Genomic DNA, 17,610 nt, shown 5'->3' with positions numbered 1-17,610 from the left:
CCCTCCAAGGACCGCCAATTTCTATGTCCGGGATGCAATACACTTTCCGTCTCATACCCGATTCCAAAACGGATGTTTGGGATATGAGATATCTTGGGCCACTCTTCTTCACTGACTTTTCCCCAATTCGTTCTAAGGAAGTCTGGCAGTGTCTTTAAGTTATCGCAGTCAGCAATTTCTAAGTAAGAAAGGCATGGCATGATTGTATTTTCAGATTCTTCTTTCTTCCACCCTTCCACGCCTTCTATCCATGCCGCGAAGGCGCAGTCGCTTCAATTTTGGGAATAATGATGGCGATGATTTGAATGATGTTTGATCTTCTATTCCCCAAAATTCACCACCAACCTTTCTCACATTGCGCATCCCATCCATGGTTAGCACTTCAAGGAACGGAAATTTCCCAAAAGGAGGCAAAAATTCACTCTTCCCACCCTACAATAGTAACAATTCTCAAGTGAGTTAACGATGCCATCCAAATTGGCCAGGAGGTCCCAGTATGCCCAAGAATGTCTAAAGCTTCCAAATCTTTGTGCGGTCGAAAGACATTCAATATTTCTACACTGCTTTTTGTCTGCCTGTAGTGCATGTACAATCTATTCCGAGCGGGCTCCCACAACCTTTACATCCCCAGAAACCTGTACGACAAGACTACCCTGAAGTTTCAAGCGGGCTCCCCCTAATAATTATGACCCATCCCTTTAGCCAATTTAGCTCTTAACACAGGGCCAAGTTTTTTTTTAAATTAGGATAGGTGAATTATTCTAGATCCATCCTCCGAAAGAACTGGACATGCTAATTTTTCATCATTCAGCTTGAGCATGAATCAAATGAATTCATATAAAAAAATCAATATGTTATCCATATCCACACATATATGAATGATTCTATGTAAGAAAACGGATTCCCTCTTTCGCTTCTCAGATCTTCAAATTGTAATGCTTCTTCCTTGTCACTGCCACACACAACAAAAGTATCCGGTATCTGCAAACTTGTTAACCTCCCAATCCCTTTTGGTAAGTACTCGAGAGAAGAACCTGCTTCAATATAAAGATGTTTTAAGCTAATCAATTTTCCCATGTTATAAGGTAGTTTTTCAAGTGACGTGCACTCAAGAAGGCGCGAGGAGGTACACAAATTGTATAATTCACAAATAGTATCCGGTAATTTCTTCAAAACATCATTATTAAACAAATCAATATACTTCAAATGTATCAATTGTCCAATCTCCTCTGGGAGTTCTTCGAACCAATTTTCATTTGTCCATCCACCACACAAATCTAATGTCCTAAGGCATTTCAATTGCAAAATAAAATCCGAGCTTATGTATCAATTTCTGATTTAAAAGTTGTGAGTGTGCACAAATTTTCGCAATTGGAAGATGAGATAGCCGGTGGAAGTGGACCTCCGGGTATTGAAGTTAAGGTCAAATGGCGAACCTTATCATCCAATATTGCTATTTCATTGGTAGCACCCTTGATAGGTATTTTTACCACATGCAAAAGTAAGGATAAAAACACTTAAAAATACTTGTAAGAGAACAAGGTAGTTATAGTATAGTAGCTCAAGCAAGGTCGTTTTCCATAGGAATTGAATGAATAATATGTATTTAAACTAATTCTTAGCTAATTGTTTGAAAACAAAGATTGGAAAAGGTTGATTTTGAAATTAAAAATAAAAAAAAACGAATTTAATTAAAATGATTAAAGAAATTAGCAAAGTAAAGAAAACAAAGGAAAACGTTTTGAAAACCAAATTGTAAAATGTCTAGGGTTATGCCGTCCCCTTAACAATCCTATGTAAATTTACTAATTACTTATGAATTACCCATGCAACTTTGAAGGTTAGGTTTTCTTTATACATGTTCTACTTGTGGCATTCAAGCTAGAACACATATCAAACATGCAATCCGTCTGTGACATTCAGATCAAAATAAACATGCATGACTCATTACGCTTTGTGAAAACCTTTTGAAAAACCATGTAACCCCTAAGACGTGGCATTCGCCCTAGGTGAACTTGCAACTATTAATCACAAGAAGCAATATTCAATTCCCTGGTGGCATTCTAACTGAATTGCATCTAATTACTTATCTAAACATCTTAATAGTCAAGAATCATTAAGATACAAAGACAGTTTAAAGCACATTGATTAATAATTCAAAGTATGCATGTATAATAGCATAATCAATTAAATAAAAACTACATATTCATACTAAGGCTCAAGGTTTCACCCTAGCAAACGGAAATTAGTTACGAACAACCATAAAACAAAAGGAATTTTATTGAAATAGAAAAAAGATAGAAAACACCTTGAAATACAAATTGTCAAAGCCTAGCAAAGTTCTCCAAATTGATGCCCCATTTCTAATGGCTAAATAGCCTTATTTATACTTCTACAAAATAAAACCCTAAAAAGTCTTAGAATGAAATTAGGAAACATAATAAAATAATATAACTAGGAAATAAAAGGTTTCCTATTTGAACTAAAATTCAGAGTTCTCAGAAAATTAGTCTTTTGACCAACCAAATCAACTCCGATTTAGTCCCAAAAGGTCTCTTTTTAAAGCTTGAGACGTCCCCTACAAATCCTAAGAAGGAATCTTCCTCAAAATATGTCATCTTGACCTCCAAAATACCCAAAACGTCCATAAATGTCAATATGGGAAAGTTGCGCGATTGGCCTTCTTTTATTCGCCACAGTCAAACGGCTTGGTAGAAAAATCTGGAATTTTGATACAATCATCTTGAAAGGCACACAAACATCATCCAATTGGAATCACTCCAAAATTCATCCGTTTGTTCACTTTATGCTCAAGAGGAAATCGAATGTCCTACATTGAAAATTATAATCCAAAGTATCAAAAATCTCACAAAATAACCAATAAATTAATACTAAGATAAGGGTAAAATATATAATGTAATATCGACTCATCAGCTCTTACTCTCAATAATCAAGCATTCATTCTTGGTGAGAAATTGCAGAAAGTCATGCACAATATCATGCATTTTGCAACCTATAACCTTACCATTGCCACGATCTTTCTCAAAATATTGAAAAAAAGAATGTGCTACTAAGTTATCAAAATATGTTTAACCAATCATTCCCTTATCTTTATTCCCTTTCAAATTAAGATAATCTTGTGCCATCCAGAGATTAATCAAACGATCTCTGTCAAACTCATAATCTTTAGGAAAAACAGCACAATATAATAGGCACCATTTACAAACTACCTAAAGTCTTTACAGCAAGAGGCAGACCTTTACACTTCTTTACAATTTCCTGACTAATATCTTCAAACTTCTTAGACTCATCTACTTCCCTATCATAAAAGGCCATGTGATTGAAGATTGACAAACAAGATTGTTCACTCAATTCTCCCATACTGATCATGTGACTTGTTGCTCTCATCATATCGGCAACCTCATGTTTTCTTGTGGTCACCAATATTCTATTGCCTTTAGCACCATTTTGGATCAATGCTACCTCTAATTGTTCCCACTTTTTACGGTCTTGGGTCCACACATCATCAAGGACAAAGAACAACCTACACCAAGTCCTAAAATGTTGTGATAACTGCTACGCAACCTACGGAATTGAAGAAAGCCAAGGTTAACAGCCTAGTGGTTATGCGGACTTGTCTGCTTCTATAAGTAAGGCGTCCGGCCGCCATCCCTATGGCTAACAACTTTGCAAAGTTCTACACCAACACCTATGGCTGCATAGGCTACACGGGCCTGTCTGCTTATAAAAAAGTAGTACGCCTGCCACTGGTCTATAAAGTTTAAAGGTTAGGGCATGAACAAAAAAAGCGAAGATGGAGAAAAGTGAAGGAAACAATTTTATTAAATTTTCTAACAAAATTGATAAACAACTATCAAAGATCGAAGGAGTTCAAGCAAAGCAAAAACAACAAGGAAAACAAAGAAAATCTCAAAGGCTACCTAGAAGACTACTCTTCAGCAGCTTGGACATCCCACGACAACTCGGTCGCCATACCTTCAACAGCCGTAACACTCTAAGCAGTGGCACCATCCGCCACTTTACCCTCAACTGCCCCAACCTGGGCACCAACTTCTTCGACTACTTCACCAATAGAAGACTCAAAAGTAAAGGCGAGCAAGTCTTCCAGAGAAATATAGAATGTCTCAAAGTCTTTACCAGAAAGCTCAAAGTCAGACGGCTGCCCAAAGAGATGGTCCACATAACCCAACTTGTAGAAATCAACTTGACTCTCAGTAAGCGAAGCCTCGAACTCAGACTTCTCACCCTTCAACTGCTTATTCTCCTCAAGCAGACAACCATGGACCCGCTGCAGCTCCTCCATTTCTTTCTTCAGATTGTCGTTGATTTTCAAAGCACTTTGGAGTTCCAACACTTGAGGCTTAAGCCTATCAAAAACCTTCTTGAAGTGGATCACTTGGTTGTAAGCAGCGATCAATTCTTCATCCTTTGCGTAAGTAGCTGAGCCGAGCTCAGAGACGGCACGCTCAAGGTCTTGAATCTGAGGTATGTAACACCCACTCTCCTTTTTTGCACTTTCATACTTTACTTGAATCGGAGGAACTTCTACGCTGAGCAATCCTATCAGCAATCGAACTAGCCACCTTTGGAACGACAGACGTCGTCATCATGGATCTAGCAGCCTTATCATTCTCACCCTTGGGAGAAGTCAAGTCAATCATAAGCTTGGGGGCAGCTGGCGAACCCTCGCGAGTAGCGGAAAAAGTCTTTGGCTTTTTATCAGCTAACATCTCTTAAGCAGGCGTGGAATGTCTCTTTTTCCCACCTTCACTTACAGCAGGCTCTACGATGGCGATCAAACAAGCTAATGCTTTTGCCTCGATCCGCTTTATCTCCTCCCTTGGAAGCAGCCCACCTTTCTCCCTACGAAAAGGACTAAGCAGCCAACGCCACTCACGGTACTCGAAGGGATACCCAGTGCGACATGCACTTTCTTCATGTCTGGAGAAGTCTTAAGAGTTGAGCTAAACTCCAAATCTACCAAAGCAGCCGGAGACAATCAGAAAATTAGAGAGCAGCTTAGCACAAATACAAAGCAGTCGAGAGTTTAAGCAGCCTACTTACCGGATATGAAGATCGTTGGAACACGTAGCTTGGGGGAAGAATCAGACTCTCATTCTCCACTTATCTCCAAAGTCTCCCTGGCCAGTCATGATCTCCCTTGCTTGAATGATCAAAAAGCCTATGGCAAGACCGTAGTTGCCCAACTCCTTCAATGGCGGCACACCATCATCGTTTCTATGACTTAAGGAAGACATGCTTGAAGAAATTCTTCAAAGATGCAAGGAAAATTCATTAGACAGCTACTTGAAAAGAAAGAAAGAAAAAAAAAAAAAAAAAGGGTGCGGCACAACAGGCCTCACGGCCCAAGCAGTTCTCAGTCTCTCTCTCTCTCTCCTCTAGGACACGCCCAGGCCCTTAAGCAAAAAAAAAAAACAAAAAAGAAAAAGAAAAAAGGTATCAGGCCTCATGGCCCAAAAAAAAAAAGCAAAAGCAGCCAGCGGGCCGCAGCTTGGTCCGATTCCACGGCCCAAAAATCCCTTGGCCTACTCCTCTTCTTCCCCAGACAGGGGCCCAAGGCCAGTTTTTTTTTTTTTTTTTTTTTTTTTGAATTTTAAAGATGAGGCCCTCGCCCGCCATTATAATCCCAAAAACTCCAACTTGAGCAACCGGAACCAGCTTGCTGACCAAACGCTTTGGAAGGGGTGGGGGATAGTTCGAAAGTTCAACATGGATTCCAGGAAAAGAAGCCTCCAACATCTTCGTCATTGTTACCGCATTTCCCCTACCAAATGCAAATTCTTTCGATAAGTAAATATAGCCCAACCCCGATGATCCAATCTAACATGTTCAGAGCAAAATAAGTAGAAAACCACATATTTCTCGGAGCACTAATTCGGAGCTAACAGATAAATCAAGAGGATTTTACAGGTTAACTGATAAACCCCAGGATCCGAAAAACAATTCAATTTCAAATGAATAGCTGTTCAAGTTGATCTTCTATTATCCCACATCATAATTCGACATAAAATTAAAACCCCAATTCAAGAAATCACAAAAGAAACAAGAGAATTACTTGTAAGAGCAAGAAGTGCAGAAGCTAATCTTGACCGTGCTGCCGACGCCGATGGCACCGAAAGCGCTTGGTTTCTGAAATCCGATAAAACCAAAGAATTACAGACGGGAATTAGAATACAATAAAAATATGCAATCAATTGCAACAAAGATTGGGAATTTAAGAGGAATTCAAACTGAAATACCTGTGACGGAAACTCTAGGGTTTCTTTGGCGACTGGAGGAGGTTGGTGTTGGTGTTGGAGGTGGGGATGGTGGTGGTGGGGAGGCTTGTGGGGCGGAGGAGGGGGCGGAGTGAAGAAGTTTAGGAGGTCGGTGCAGAAGAGGAAGAGCGGAAGCCCTAGCAGAACAAGCTGTGCTCGATCCATTGATGCAATCAACAGAAACTGTAGAGATAGACGCAGAGAGAGAGAGAGAGTAGGAGACGAAGGTTGCCTTGACTCTATTGGTAGTTAGCAGATAATATTCTTTGGACCTCAAGGAGACTTTGGGCTCAGTTCCTTCTATGTAACCCAAATAAATTTGGGCTTCTGGCCCATAACTAGCACATTGATAGTCATTTTTCTCATTTTAGACGAATATGAACAATAGAGGGGGAGATAAACACACACCGTTTGCAGCTTCACACATCTTTATTTAACGGGAGTTTTAACGAAAAGTCTACGATACTATTCACTTTAAAGAAAAATCACATTTTTACACTAAAAATCAATCTTGGTACTATTCACTTTACCCTTTATTTTGTCTTTATCATTAAAACTCAAAGTTTTCATGCATTTTTCATTAGTTTTCCTTTATTTAATTCAGTCCGTTGATTTCGATTGATTTATTCAATCCGACGACCAAAAATAAAGAAAGGTGCATAAATCTAAAAAGAGTGAAAATTACCTCCTTAAAAGTAAACGCTCTTACTTACTTGAGTTACATGTGTTTTGCTAGACAATCGCTTTCTTTGGAGAATTATATAGAAATTTTATGAAGAAATTTTGATATGTGAGAAGCTTGAAATTCAATTGATTAAGAGTATTTATTCATTAAACAAAATCGCTTGCCTAACAAATAAAAAAATACATTGGTTTGGATACCCAAACAAGTTTACAAATCGACCAAAATTAAACCTTTTACAAGTTACATTTGATTTGATATAATAGAGAATTTAACCCTAAAACTATATACTGAAGAAAAAAAATTAAATAAAAAGAAAGGAGGACGAAGAGCATGACATCCATTGATAGCAAAGAGAAAAAACCGATAAACTCTTCGTAGATAGAACGATAAATACAACATAACTTAAGTTGTTAAGAACGTTCGTCCATACAAAGTCAAAATTACATTTTTTTTTTTTTTTTTTTTTTTTTTAGAAAACCTCGATCGTACAAGGAAAATTTTATTAATAACGAAAAAAGAAATTACATCTAGTCAAGAGGAGGACATAAACCTAACCCCTCATAGTACAAGAAAAAAGGAGAAAAAAACAACGTGCAAAAGAAGGGAGGACATAAACCTAACCCTTCATAGTACAAGAAAAAAAGGAGAAAAAAACAACATGTAAAAGAAGGGGTGCATAAACCTTACCCCTCTAGAAACGAAAACAAAAAAGATACAAGAAAGTGAGACAAACCCAGAGCTTAAATCAAATCATGGTTTGATAGTTGAAGCAATTACCCATCAGCATCAGTAATCCTCGGATTGCAGTAAGAAGATGTTGGGACTAAGTGCGGCATTGCTCCTGATCATACATATCCCCACAGGAGTACAATTACCAGAAGATTGTGCCATAAGAAAACAAATATAATGGCAGTGACTATTAATAATCTCATACATAAATATCTACATAATAGTTCAATTACCAGAAGAAGTGGACGTGATTGGTATTTTCAGAGTTCGTACTCTGAAATAAGCTCCAGGGTCCGCCAATTTCTAGTTTCAGGATGCATTAGATTTGGAGCCCTCCGTTCGGATAGAAAATGGATGTTTGGGATATGAGAAATCTTGGACCACTCCTCTCCACTGCCTTCTTCGCGAAGCTTTTCAAGGATGCTCGAGCATCTGTTGACGATAAGATTCTGTAGTGGTACCTTGCAAAGGAAGTCTGGTAGTGTCTTTAAGTTACGGCAGAAATAAATTTCTAAGTAAGAAAGGCATGGCATGATTGTAATTTCAGATTCTTCTTTCTTCCACCCTTCCACGCCTTCCCACTCTTCCCAGTTACCCATTTTGCGAAGGCGGAGTTCTTTCAATTTTGGGAATAATGATGGCGATGATTTGAATGATGTTTGATCTTCCATTCCCAAAAATTCACCACCAACCTTTCTCACTCCTGGCATCCCATCTATGGTCAGTATTTCAAGGGACGGAAGTTTCCCAAGAGGAGGCAAAAGTTCACACTCTTCCCACCCTACAATGGTAACGATTCTCAAGTGGTTTAACGATGCCATCCAAATTGGCCAGGCGGTCCCAGTATGCCCAAGAATGTCCAAAGCTTCCAGATCTTTGTGCGGTCGTAAGACATTCAATATTTCTACACTGCTTTTTGTCTGCTTGTAGTGCACATCTCTACAATCTATTCCAAGATGAAAAAGTTTCTTTTGATCCCACAACTGAGCTTTCTCAACCTCCCTCACATCTTTTACATCCCCAGAAACCCGTACGACAAGACTACCCTGAAGTTTCAAGGTTCTCAGATCTTCAAACCGTAATGCTTCTTCCTTGTCATCGCAACACACAATATACGTATCCAGTGTCTGCAAACTTGATATCCTCCCAATCCCTTTTGGTAAGTACTCGAGAGAATGACATCCTTCAATATAAAGATGTTTTAAGCTAATCAATTTTCCCATGTTATCAGGTAGTTCTTCAAGTGCGACGCAATAGAAAAGGCGCAAGGTACACAAATTGTACAATTCACAAATAGCATCCGGTAATTTCTCCAAACTACTATTATAAGACAAATCAATATGCTTCAAATGGATCAATTGTCCAATCTCCTCTGGGAGTTCTTTGACGTAAGTATAACCTATCCATTCACCACTCAAAATTAATGTCCTAAGACATTTCAATTGCAAAATAAAATCTGAGCTTATTGCAGTTATTTTTGATTTAAAAGTTGTGAGTGTGCGTAGATTTTTGCAATTGGAAGATGAGATAGCTGGTGAAAGTGGACCGTGGGGTACTGAAGCTAAGGTCAAATGGCGAACCTTATCACCCAATACTGCTATTTCATTGGTAGCACTCTCACCCTCAATAATCAAGCATTCATTCTTGGTGAGAAATTGTAGAAAGTCATGCACAATATCATGCATTTTGCAACTTACGACTTTACCACTACCACGATCTTTCTCAAAATCTTGGAAAAAAGAACGTGCTACTAAGTTATCAAAATATGTTTGACCAATCATTCCCTTACCTTTATTCCCTTTCGAATTAAGGTAATCTTGTGCCATCCAAAGATTAATCAAACAATCTCTGTCAAACTCATAATCTTTAGGAAAAACAGCACAATATAATAGGCAACATTTAACTGTTGGGGTCAAATCATAATAACTTAGTAACAGTGGTCGGAAAACTTTTTGCTCGACATCTTCTAGATCCCATATTTTACTGCTCAAAACATCTTTCCATTCTCTCCGTGTTCTCTTGTTGTGCATCAGACAACCTAAAGTCTTTGCAGCAAGAGGCAAACCCTTACACTTCTTTACAATTTCATGACTAATATCTTCAAACTTCTTGGACTCATCTACTTCCCTATCATAAAAGGCCATGTGATTGAAGATTGACAAACAAGACTGTTCACTCAATTCTCCCATACTGATCATGTGACTTGTTGCTCTCATCATATCAGCAACCTCATGTTTTCTTGTTGTCACCAATATTCTACTGCCTTTAGCACCACTTTGGATCAATGGTACCTCTAATTGCTCCCACTTTTCACGGTCTTGGGTCCACACATCATCAAGGACAAGGAGAAACCTTTTGCCCTCAATGAATTTAGACACATGTTGCAAGACATCATCCAACTCATTTGAACTTGGGGGGTCATTACCAATAATAGCTTTGGCAATCTTAATCTCCTCAAAAGGATCTGACACACAAACCCATATTCTCTTTTCAAAATGGGTTTTAACTTTGGGATCATTATAAACTAGTTGGGCCAAAGTTGTTTTGCCCATTCCTCCCATCCCTACAATAGGGATGACAAGGGTCCCCCTCCCTTGTTCACTACTATCAGTCAACAACTTTGTTATCAAAACATCTTTTTCGTTTTCTCGTCCAAAGATGTTAGATACATCGACGAAAGACGAAGTTATCCGTCGTTCAAGTCGTTGAGTGCCTTTCTCTTTGTGAAACCCATACATTTTTCTTTGCTTATAAATCAAAGTTAAACTCTCATTCAGCTCTTTTATCCTAGAAGCAATGTCATCACGAAGAAAGACCTGACTGACTTGGCCAAAACAAAAGCAACCAGAGGAAACAGAAAATCTGACCTTCTTTTCAGGAACAAGAGCAGCTGCACCTTCTCTTTCTTGCTTCTCAACCTGTTGCCTCAGAACGTCATAGTTCCACTCGTCCAGCACATCCCCCATCTGGTAAGATATTTCCTCGAGGTCATCCAACCAGTTTCTCACGCTTTCGTCCTCCACTTGCCTTCGATCTGCGTCCTGAAGCACAGCTTGAATAGCTTTGAGATTGCTAGTGAATTCTTGAACGTATTTCTTAACGTTCAAAACATTTTCCACCTTATCTTCTATGTAATGAAAAGTTGCTGAAGCCAATCGCTCTAGCAGCACGGAAACAATCGCATCAGCCATGTTTAGTGTTTGGAATCAACTGATAGTGGATTGGTGAAGTAAGTAGGGAAGTATGTATGAAGAAGAAAGGCAGGATGGTTGTGCAAGTGTCCTTCCTCTACCATGATTATAGTTTTCAAGGCAAACGCCAAGTCAATTATATTACGTATCCTAACCTTTAATTCAACAAAAATTAGGCGGGGACACCCTGTCTTGATACATGGATCCAGCTAACTGAGTTGAAAATTCTCCAAATTATAATATATTAAACCCAAATAGTCAAATTATAATGCATAAAAAATTTCAAGTGACAATATTTATTTCAAGTTTTAAGCCATCAAAGTTGGACAACAAGAACAAATAATTAAGTAATGAGGGGTTGGTGGTGGGTGACAATTACAAATAATTAACCATCAGAGTTGGATTACTAGAACAAATTATAATGCAGTAGTATAGTTAACTAAGTAATGAGGGGTTCGTGGGTGACAATTACAGATGCTTAGCTGCTTAACCCAAGAATTAAATTTAAATTTAATGGAAAATACAGCTTATTGTAATATGCCAAAGAGTGTTTCTTGAGCTTAATTACCATTTTACAACTAACAATTTATTGACTTTTTAATTAAAGATAACTTTAGTTTGCAAAATACCTGTAACAAGAATCCTCAGATTTCTCCGGAAGCTGGAAGTGATGATGGTGGTGAAAACCCTAGCAGAACAATCTGTGATCGATCCATTGCTGCACTCTACAGAGATGAGAGAGAGAGGAAGATGGTTATATGGACCTTTTGAGATATTGGTATCAGCTCATTGTGTGTTGTAGCCCAAATGATTTCGGCCTTCTAGAACGAATACATTTTATCGATTTCTGCACTCAAGTTTGGATCCGGTTAAAGTATTGTTTGGGCAGTGGGCACCCAATTTTTATCTTTAGACGCGTATTCTTTGGACACTCCCAATTAAACATACACAAACCTTGTCACACGCTTATGTGTTTAGCAATTGGTTTTTTTATTTTATTTTATTTTATTTATTGTTTAATATATATATTTTTTAATTTTACTTATGGTAGATATTATTATTTTCATTAAAATACAATTTAAAAAATAATAAACGTGAGTACGTGACCACCCATGGTCTCAATATGTAGGTTTTTTTTTATGATTTTTTTTTAAATTTTTTTGACATTCTAATGGGAAAAAGGGTAATTTGGATATTATGAAAGGTTCGTCCTTTTTGCCTTCTCTCTTTATCTAATTTAAACTACATATTAATGAAACATTCATCGTCAACCAAAACATAATGAAATTACCACTCTGACATTCTAATTAAAATTGAACAGAAATAAAAATTATGGACAGTTCAGTAATTACCTTAAACGTATTTTACTGTTTTTTACTTGAACCTCACAGCTAGATAATAATAACAGTTCTATTTAAAAATTAAAATTAACTTGAAAATTTGGCATCTGCAATTGAAATGATTGGGGCTGGGGATGAGAAGTGGGGATGTACGAGCAGGGAAGGAAGGGGAAGGCGGGGGAAGTGGCTTGGTACAGTGCGAAAAAAAGGTTGAGAGATGGAGAAGAGAGAGCAGCATGCATCAGTCTCTTTTTCTTTATTTTATTTTCTTTTTTAATTGTCATTCTTGCTCATGATAAGTTGCAGTAAATTAAAAAACAAACTTAATTGCATACGTAAAGCGCGTGTATTGATTGCTAGTGTACCTATTCATAAAATATTTTTTGTCAATCAAAAAAGGATAAAAAGGTAATTTGATCTTATGTCACAAAATAAAATTATCGTCAGTAATGTAACTTTTTACAAACCAAATCTTCTTGTTTTTTTCTTTCCTCACCCCCATGACTTCAAACCATATGTCTAAATTTAAAAAATAAAACTGCAACACATTATTCACGACGACACTTCATATGAAAAACTTTAGGGGGCTGGTGAAGAAAAATATTTTGTGTTTTCTTTGCGATTTCATCTGCTCTTTGGCCTTGTTTGTTGTCTAAAATTAGCTTGGATAGGATAACTCACGGGACGAGGCCTCTATTGTCATAAAACTAACAATCTAGAATAAATACTCCAAAGCAAAATTGACAAAAACATTGTTTATTTGCTAGAAACTAAACAAATCACCAAATACAAGTATCCTTCTCAAGGTTTTTGGCAGATAATGCAATACAGAAAACGTTTCATATCTGCCATCCCAATTGAGCTAACCCCCAAAAAAGAAAAGTCAATTGGACTTGCCCTTGAGACTTTTGAACAGCTTGGGGTCTGTCTGGTAGTATACAATGTCTCCGGTGTCACTAACATAGTGATCATTGCTCATGCTTGACAACAGATTATCAATCAAGTGAACCGGAAACGGCCCGGATTTCTTTGGCTCCCGGTAGTACTTCCCCAAAACCGGTTTAGCTGCCTTGGTCTGCAATATAATCATGTGAATGCAACCATTAGAATCAACAAGTAGGGCTAATATCTGTAAATTGTGAATAGAAGGTTAATTTGGTTTAAGTGGGGAAGAGCATGGTAAGTAACATACTGCTTCCCTTAGGTGGTAGTGTGGGATTTGAGGGAAGAGATGATGGATAACATGAGTGCCGATGTCATGGTGGATGTTGTTGAACATTCCATAATCCCGATCAACGGTTGTAAGGCCTCCTCGTAGATAACTCCATTCCTGCAGAATTAAAACCATGAGAGGAAATATAGCTTCTTAATTAAGAGTCTTAATTGATTTAACCCTTCTGATAAGATCTTCACTTGCAGCATGTATGATCAATGTAGTAGGGTTAATGTATCAGTTTTACCTTGCCGCGGTACCAAGGAAGTTTTTCGTCATAACCATGGTGATGCAGATATGTGACCATGTCCAACCACATTACGAAAATCTGCAAGTCGAAGTTGATGAGAATAAGGAAAACAAAAAAAAAACTGTGCAAGTAAGTGCAACTTATCAGGAATAAAAATTGGACTAACCCAGTAAGGGACACCGTAAAGCTTGAGGATTTCGACAGGGCCTACGACAAATGACAGATAAACAAGCAGGGAAACCATCATAGTCCAGCAAGTAGTTGATGTTATCACATCTCTCCTTTCATTTGGGGCAAACAAGTCACTGTACGGATTGAAATGAGAACCTTGCTTTCCTGGACTTCTAGTCCACTGATAGCGAAAGGCAACCCAACCAAAAAAAGAGGCAAAATTTAGCTTCATGAACCATCAGAAACACACAATTTTGAATCTAAACATTACACGACACTCAGTTTTCTTCGCCTGCACTCCTCTTGTTTCTCGCCCTTGATTCTTCTTTGATTTATTCAATCAAAAGGCTCGAACAAAAGGGAGAAGTGCGGGGAGAAAAGAGGAGAGCGAAAATCACTCTTCTGAAATCATATGAGCAATAAAAGATGGGTTTTTCTCACCAGATAGAAAGGATATGCAAAAATGGGGTAAGGCACCCTGAATCTGAATTTCAGGGTACTTTGATCGAGACTCGAATAAACCTTCTCAGTCAGCTATATCCATAAAGATAACAACAAACATACAGGTTAATCAATTACTAATTGAAAATTAAGTAAAGCCGCATCAGCAGATTTAGATTCCAGAACTAATTATTTCTGTTGTGCAAAGTAAGAGCATTATGATTAACAATAGATGGAACAGTTTGAATTAAGAGAAGCACTTACAGGAACCCATGACTCATCGTTCTCAACATGTCCATGGTTCTGATGGTGAGTTCTGTGGCTAATTCTCCTGAAGAAATCACATGAAAATCTACTCAAAATTTAAATCCAAGATTAAAAAATCAACAACTGTTTCAAAAGGAAAGGCTAAAAGGTCAAAAATAGAAAGAAATAAACAGGGTAGTGATTTTCACGCTCTCGTTTTCTTGTGCACTCCTCTTGTTTCCGTCACTTATACTCCTTCGATTTATTCAATCCAAAGGCTAGAACAAACGGGAGAAATGCAGGGGAGATAAAACTGGAGCACGAAAATCACTTCACAGAAAAAAATCATTTGAAGCAGGTTATGAAGCAAAGAGGTTTATGAGGAACCCACCATCCATTATAAGGTACAAGAATTGCAGAATGCAATATATGCCCCACAACACTGTTCAGAATTCTACTGTCTGAAAAGCTTCCATGGCCACTGTTCAATCCAAAAACCAATCACATTAGAAGCAAGCAGATGCAGAAAATGGAGGATGAAGTGAGCGAGTGAGTGAGTGAGAATTACCAATCATGTCCGAGAACAAAGACAGCCCAGAACATGGTTCCCTGAGCAGCCCAGTACAAAGGCCAAAGATACCAACTTTCCAAGTAAATGGCAGCAGCTGCCATTGCAGAAATCGCAAACAAATCCCTGAAAACATAGCTCAGAGACCTCCATGGATCCTTGACCCAGCAGTGTTGGGGAATGGCAGCTCGGATCTCAGCTATCTTGAATGGAGGAGGGACACTTGGGTCGAAATCTGCTTCGTCATGGTGGTGGTTATGGATCCCATTGACGCCATTGATGGGATTGCTCTGCTGCTTCTGAGTCTGAGTTTCCACCATTGTAGCAAAAGCTGAATCCTTTGGTGGAGGAGGAGGAAACCACTGGTTCAAAATCTCTGTATCCACTGTGGAGCAGACAAGAGGGCTGCTACTGGCAGTGAGGTTAAGATCAGAAAGTTTATATTTATAAGCGTAAGCACAGTGATATGATGGGTGCACAAGGGTACACCTTACCATACACACTAGATAAGCTAAGGTATTTCATTGTGACAGTATCTTAGATCAATAGAACCTTTTTGTGGCAGTATCGTAGGTTAATAGATAGCCCAAACAACAATTTTCGGAGTCCATGCTTTACATTTTGTACTTCATGCATGATAGTAGTACATAATTGATTTGAAAATCAGCACAATCAACATCTCATTGCATAGAAAAGAACCTTACATACAACAAAGATAGTACATAATTAATTTAAGATATCATCACAATGAGATGAAGTTCTTCGTCAAACAGACACAAAAAACTCTATGATTGGATGAATAAGGTGCACCATTAATGGGCTAGATAATATGGTTGCATGATGAATGCACGAAACAAGATTACACAATTAATGGGCTGGATAATATGGTTGCATGATGAATGCACAGAGCGAGAGTACACAATTAATGGGCTAGATAATATGGTTGCATGATGAATGCACGGAGCGAGAGTACACTGCACCATTTAGATAAAAAATAAAATAAAATAAAAAACTATTTATCGAAAGTCAAACATGTATTGTTATATATTTTAACTTTTCAGTATGACAATATGTGATTGGTTTAAAACATCTTTGTAGACATCGAAATTTCAGTAAAACAAATGTTCACCAACGCATTAAAGTTTTGACATGTCAGGGCATACATGGCATACGCCACGTGTCGTACAAATTATACACATGGCATGTGACTCAACAAAATAGGAAGAAATACCCTTGGATGATTAAACAAGTTTTTTCTTCTCAATTTGGGCAATGACAAGGTAAGCACATTTCAATCCATTGAGGATCAAAACAAGTTTTTCTTCTCATGTTGGGCAATGACAAGGCAAGCACACTTCAATCCATTACGGATCAAAGCAAGTTTTTCTCATTTGGGCAATGACAAAGCATACACATTTCAAGTTTAAAATGGTGTTAAGTGGGAAATTAGGCCATAAGTTAGACCACTTCAAGTTTAAAATGGTATTAAGTGGGAAATTAGGCTTCAATTTCAATATTGCATTAAGTGGGAAAATTAGGCAATGGTGCTTGGAAAGGAAAAAAATATTTTGTGGTGGTGATTCATTCTCAAAGCCTATAAATAGGCTTCTCCGTCAAGGTATCAAGCATCAAGGAATTCACAAATACATTTCTCTACTCCAAAATTAGAAGAGAATTCCCCAAATCCTTGAAGCTTTGAAACTCCAAAGCTTCCAACCATCCAAATTCCCAAGAATTCCGAAGGATCAAGAAAGCTCTCTTCGTTCTTCGTTAAATCCTCTTTCAAGATCAAGCCCCGACGGCCCTTGAAGAAAGTGTTCATCCGTTCATCCTAAGCATAAGCCCCCAACGGCCCTTTGGATCAACAACCTCAACAAATCCACACATCCAATCGTTCTTCAAGATTAAGCCCAAAAGCCCTTGAAGATCCGCTCATCCATCAACCTTCAAGATCAAGCCCAAAAGCCCTTGAAGAAATCCACACAACCATTATTCAAGATCAAGCCCCGACGGCCCTTGAAAAAAGTGTTCATCGTTCATCCTAAGATCAAGCCCCAACGGCCCCTTGGATCAACAGCACAAACAAATCCACACATCCAATCGTTCTTCAAGACTAAGCCCAAAAGCCCTTGAAGATCTACTCATCCATCAACATTCAAGATCAAGCCCAAAAGCCCTTGAAGAAATCCATACACCCATTCTTCAAGATCAAGCCCAACGCCCCTTGAAGATCCGTTCATCAACTGTTCATCCTTAGATCAAGCCCCGACGGCCCTTTGGATCAACAGCACAAACAAATCCACACATCCAATCGTTCTTCAAGACTAAGCCCAAAAGCCCTTGAGGATCTGCTCATCCATCAACCTTCAAGATCAAGCCCAAAAGCCCTTGAAGAAATCCATACACCCATTCTTCAAGATCAAGCCCAACGCTCCTTGAAGATCCGTTCATCAACTGTTCATCCTTAGATCAAGCCC

The 17,610-nt window shown here is 38.3% G+C and overlaps 3 protein-coding genes and 1 pseudogene across 6 annotated transcripts; all 4 read right to left on the bottom strand.

Moving 5' to 3' along the window:
• Positions 1 to 43: 43 nt before the first annotated feature.
• On the bottom strand, positions 44 to 4,751 carry LOC148698224 (disease resistance protein RGA2-like; annotated as a pseudogene).
• Positions 3,818 to 6,563, bottom strand: LOC137714210 (selT-like protein). 2 transcript variants are annotated; one of them, XM_088691508.1, is made up of 4 exons: positions 6,282 to 6,560; positions 6,098 to 6,171; positions 5,086 to 5,292; positions 3,818 to 4,998 (listed from the first exon to the last, which is right to left on the bottom strand). In XM_088691508.1, the coding sequence occupies exons 1-3, from the start codon at positions 6,462 to 6,464 to the stop codon at positions 5,127 to 5,129; spliced, it is 423 nt and encodes a 140-aa protein (XP_088547634.1). In that variant the 5' UTR covers positions 6,465 to 6,560; the 3' UTR covers positions 3,818 to 4,998; positions 5,086 to 5,126. The 2 variants fall into 2 exon arrangements, with proteins under 2 accessions (XP_088547634.1, XP_068309579.2); XM_068453478.2 differs by lacking the exons at positions 3,818 to 4,998; positions 5,086 to 5,292 and adding an exon at positions 5,299 to 5,806 and having other exon boundaries at positions 6,282 to 6,563.
• A 904-nt stretch (positions 6,564 to 7,467) lies between these two features.
• On the bottom strand, positions 7,468 to 11,702 carry LOC137716151 (disease resistance protein RGA2). Of its 3 annotated transcripts, none has more exons than XM_088691503.1 (2): positions 11,534 to 11,702; positions 7,468 to 10,999 (listed from the first exon to the last, which is right to left on the bottom strand). In XM_088691503.1, exon 2 carries the CDS (start codon positions 10,902 to 10,904, stop codon positions 7,974 to 7,976), a length of 2,931 nt encoding a protein of 976 aa, XP_088547629.1. In that variant the 5' UTR covers positions 10,905 to 10,999; positions 11,534 to 11,702; the 3' UTR covers positions 7,468 to 7,973. The 3 variants fall into 3 exon arrangements, with proteins under 3 accessions (XP_088547629.1, XP_088547630.1, XP_068311654.2); XM_088691504.1 differs by having other exon boundaries at positions 7,468 to 10,873; XM_068455553.2 differs by lacking the exon at positions 11,534 to 11,702 and having other exon boundaries at positions 7,468 to 7,825; positions 7,947 to 11,460.
• Positions 11,703 to 12,984: 1,282 nt separating this feature from the next.
• LOC137715799 (acyl-lipid omega-3 desaturase (cytochrome b5), endoplasmic reticulum) lies at positions 12,985 to 15,930 on the bottom strand. The gene is made up of 8 exons (XM_068455148.2): positions 15,134 to 15,930; positions 14,957 to 15,046; positions 14,584 to 14,650; positions 14,320 to 14,412; positions 13,874 to 14,059; positions 13,705 to 13,785; positions 13,437 to 13,574; positions 12,985 to 13,319 (listed from the first exon to the last, which is right to left on the bottom strand). Exons 1-8 carry the CDS (start codon positions 15,628 to 15,630, stop codon positions 13,128 to 13,130), a joined length of 1,344 nt encoding a protein of 447 aa, XP_068311249.2. The 5' UTR covers positions 15,631 to 15,930; the 3' UTR covers positions 12,985 to 13,127.
• Positions 15,931 to 17,610: the final 1,680 nt, after the last annotated feature.

This window comes from Pyrus communis, chromosome 3 (assembly GCF_041283825.1).
Source record: "Pyrus communis isolate YQ-2024b chromosome 3, ASM4128382v1, whole genome shotgun sequence".
In the NCBI taxonomy this organism is placed as follows: domain Eukaryota; kingdom Viridiplantae; phylum Streptophyta; class Magnoliopsida; order Rosales; family Rosaceae; genus Pyrus; species Pyrus communis.
The sequence above is the reverse complement of the archived record's forward strand: the minus strand, read 5'-3'. Positions and strand labels throughout refer to the sequence as shown.

Coding starts and splice junctions, on each gene's coding strand:
- LOC137715799 (XM_068455148.2), bottom strand. CDS start 15,630: ATGGTAAGGTGTACCCTTGTGCACCCATCATATCACTGTGCTTACGCT. Junction 14,413..14,583: donor ACGATGAGTCATGGGTTCCT/GTAAGTGCTTCT, acceptor TTATGGATATAG/CTGACTGAGAAGGTTTATTC. Junction 13,575..13,704: donor TTCCTTGGTACCGCGGCAAG/GTAAAACTGATA, acceptor TTAATTCTGCAG/GAATGGAGTTATCTACGAGG.
- LOC137716151 (XM_088691503.1), bottom strand. CDS start 10,904: ATGGCTGATGCGATTGTTTCCGTGCTGCTAGAGCGATTGGCTTCAGCA.
- LOC137714210 (XM_068453478.2), bottom strand. CDS start 6,464: ATGGATCGAGCACAGCTTGTTCTGCTAGGGCTTCCGCTCTTCCTCTTC. Junction 6,172..6,281: donor CCCTAGAGTTTCCGTCACAG/GTATTTCAGTTT, acceptor ATCGGATTTCAG/AAACCAAGCGCTTTCGGTGC. Junction 5,807..6,097: donor TGCACTTCTTGCTCTTACAA/GTAATTCTCTTG, acceptor TGCATTTGGTAG/GGGAAATGCGGTAACAATGA.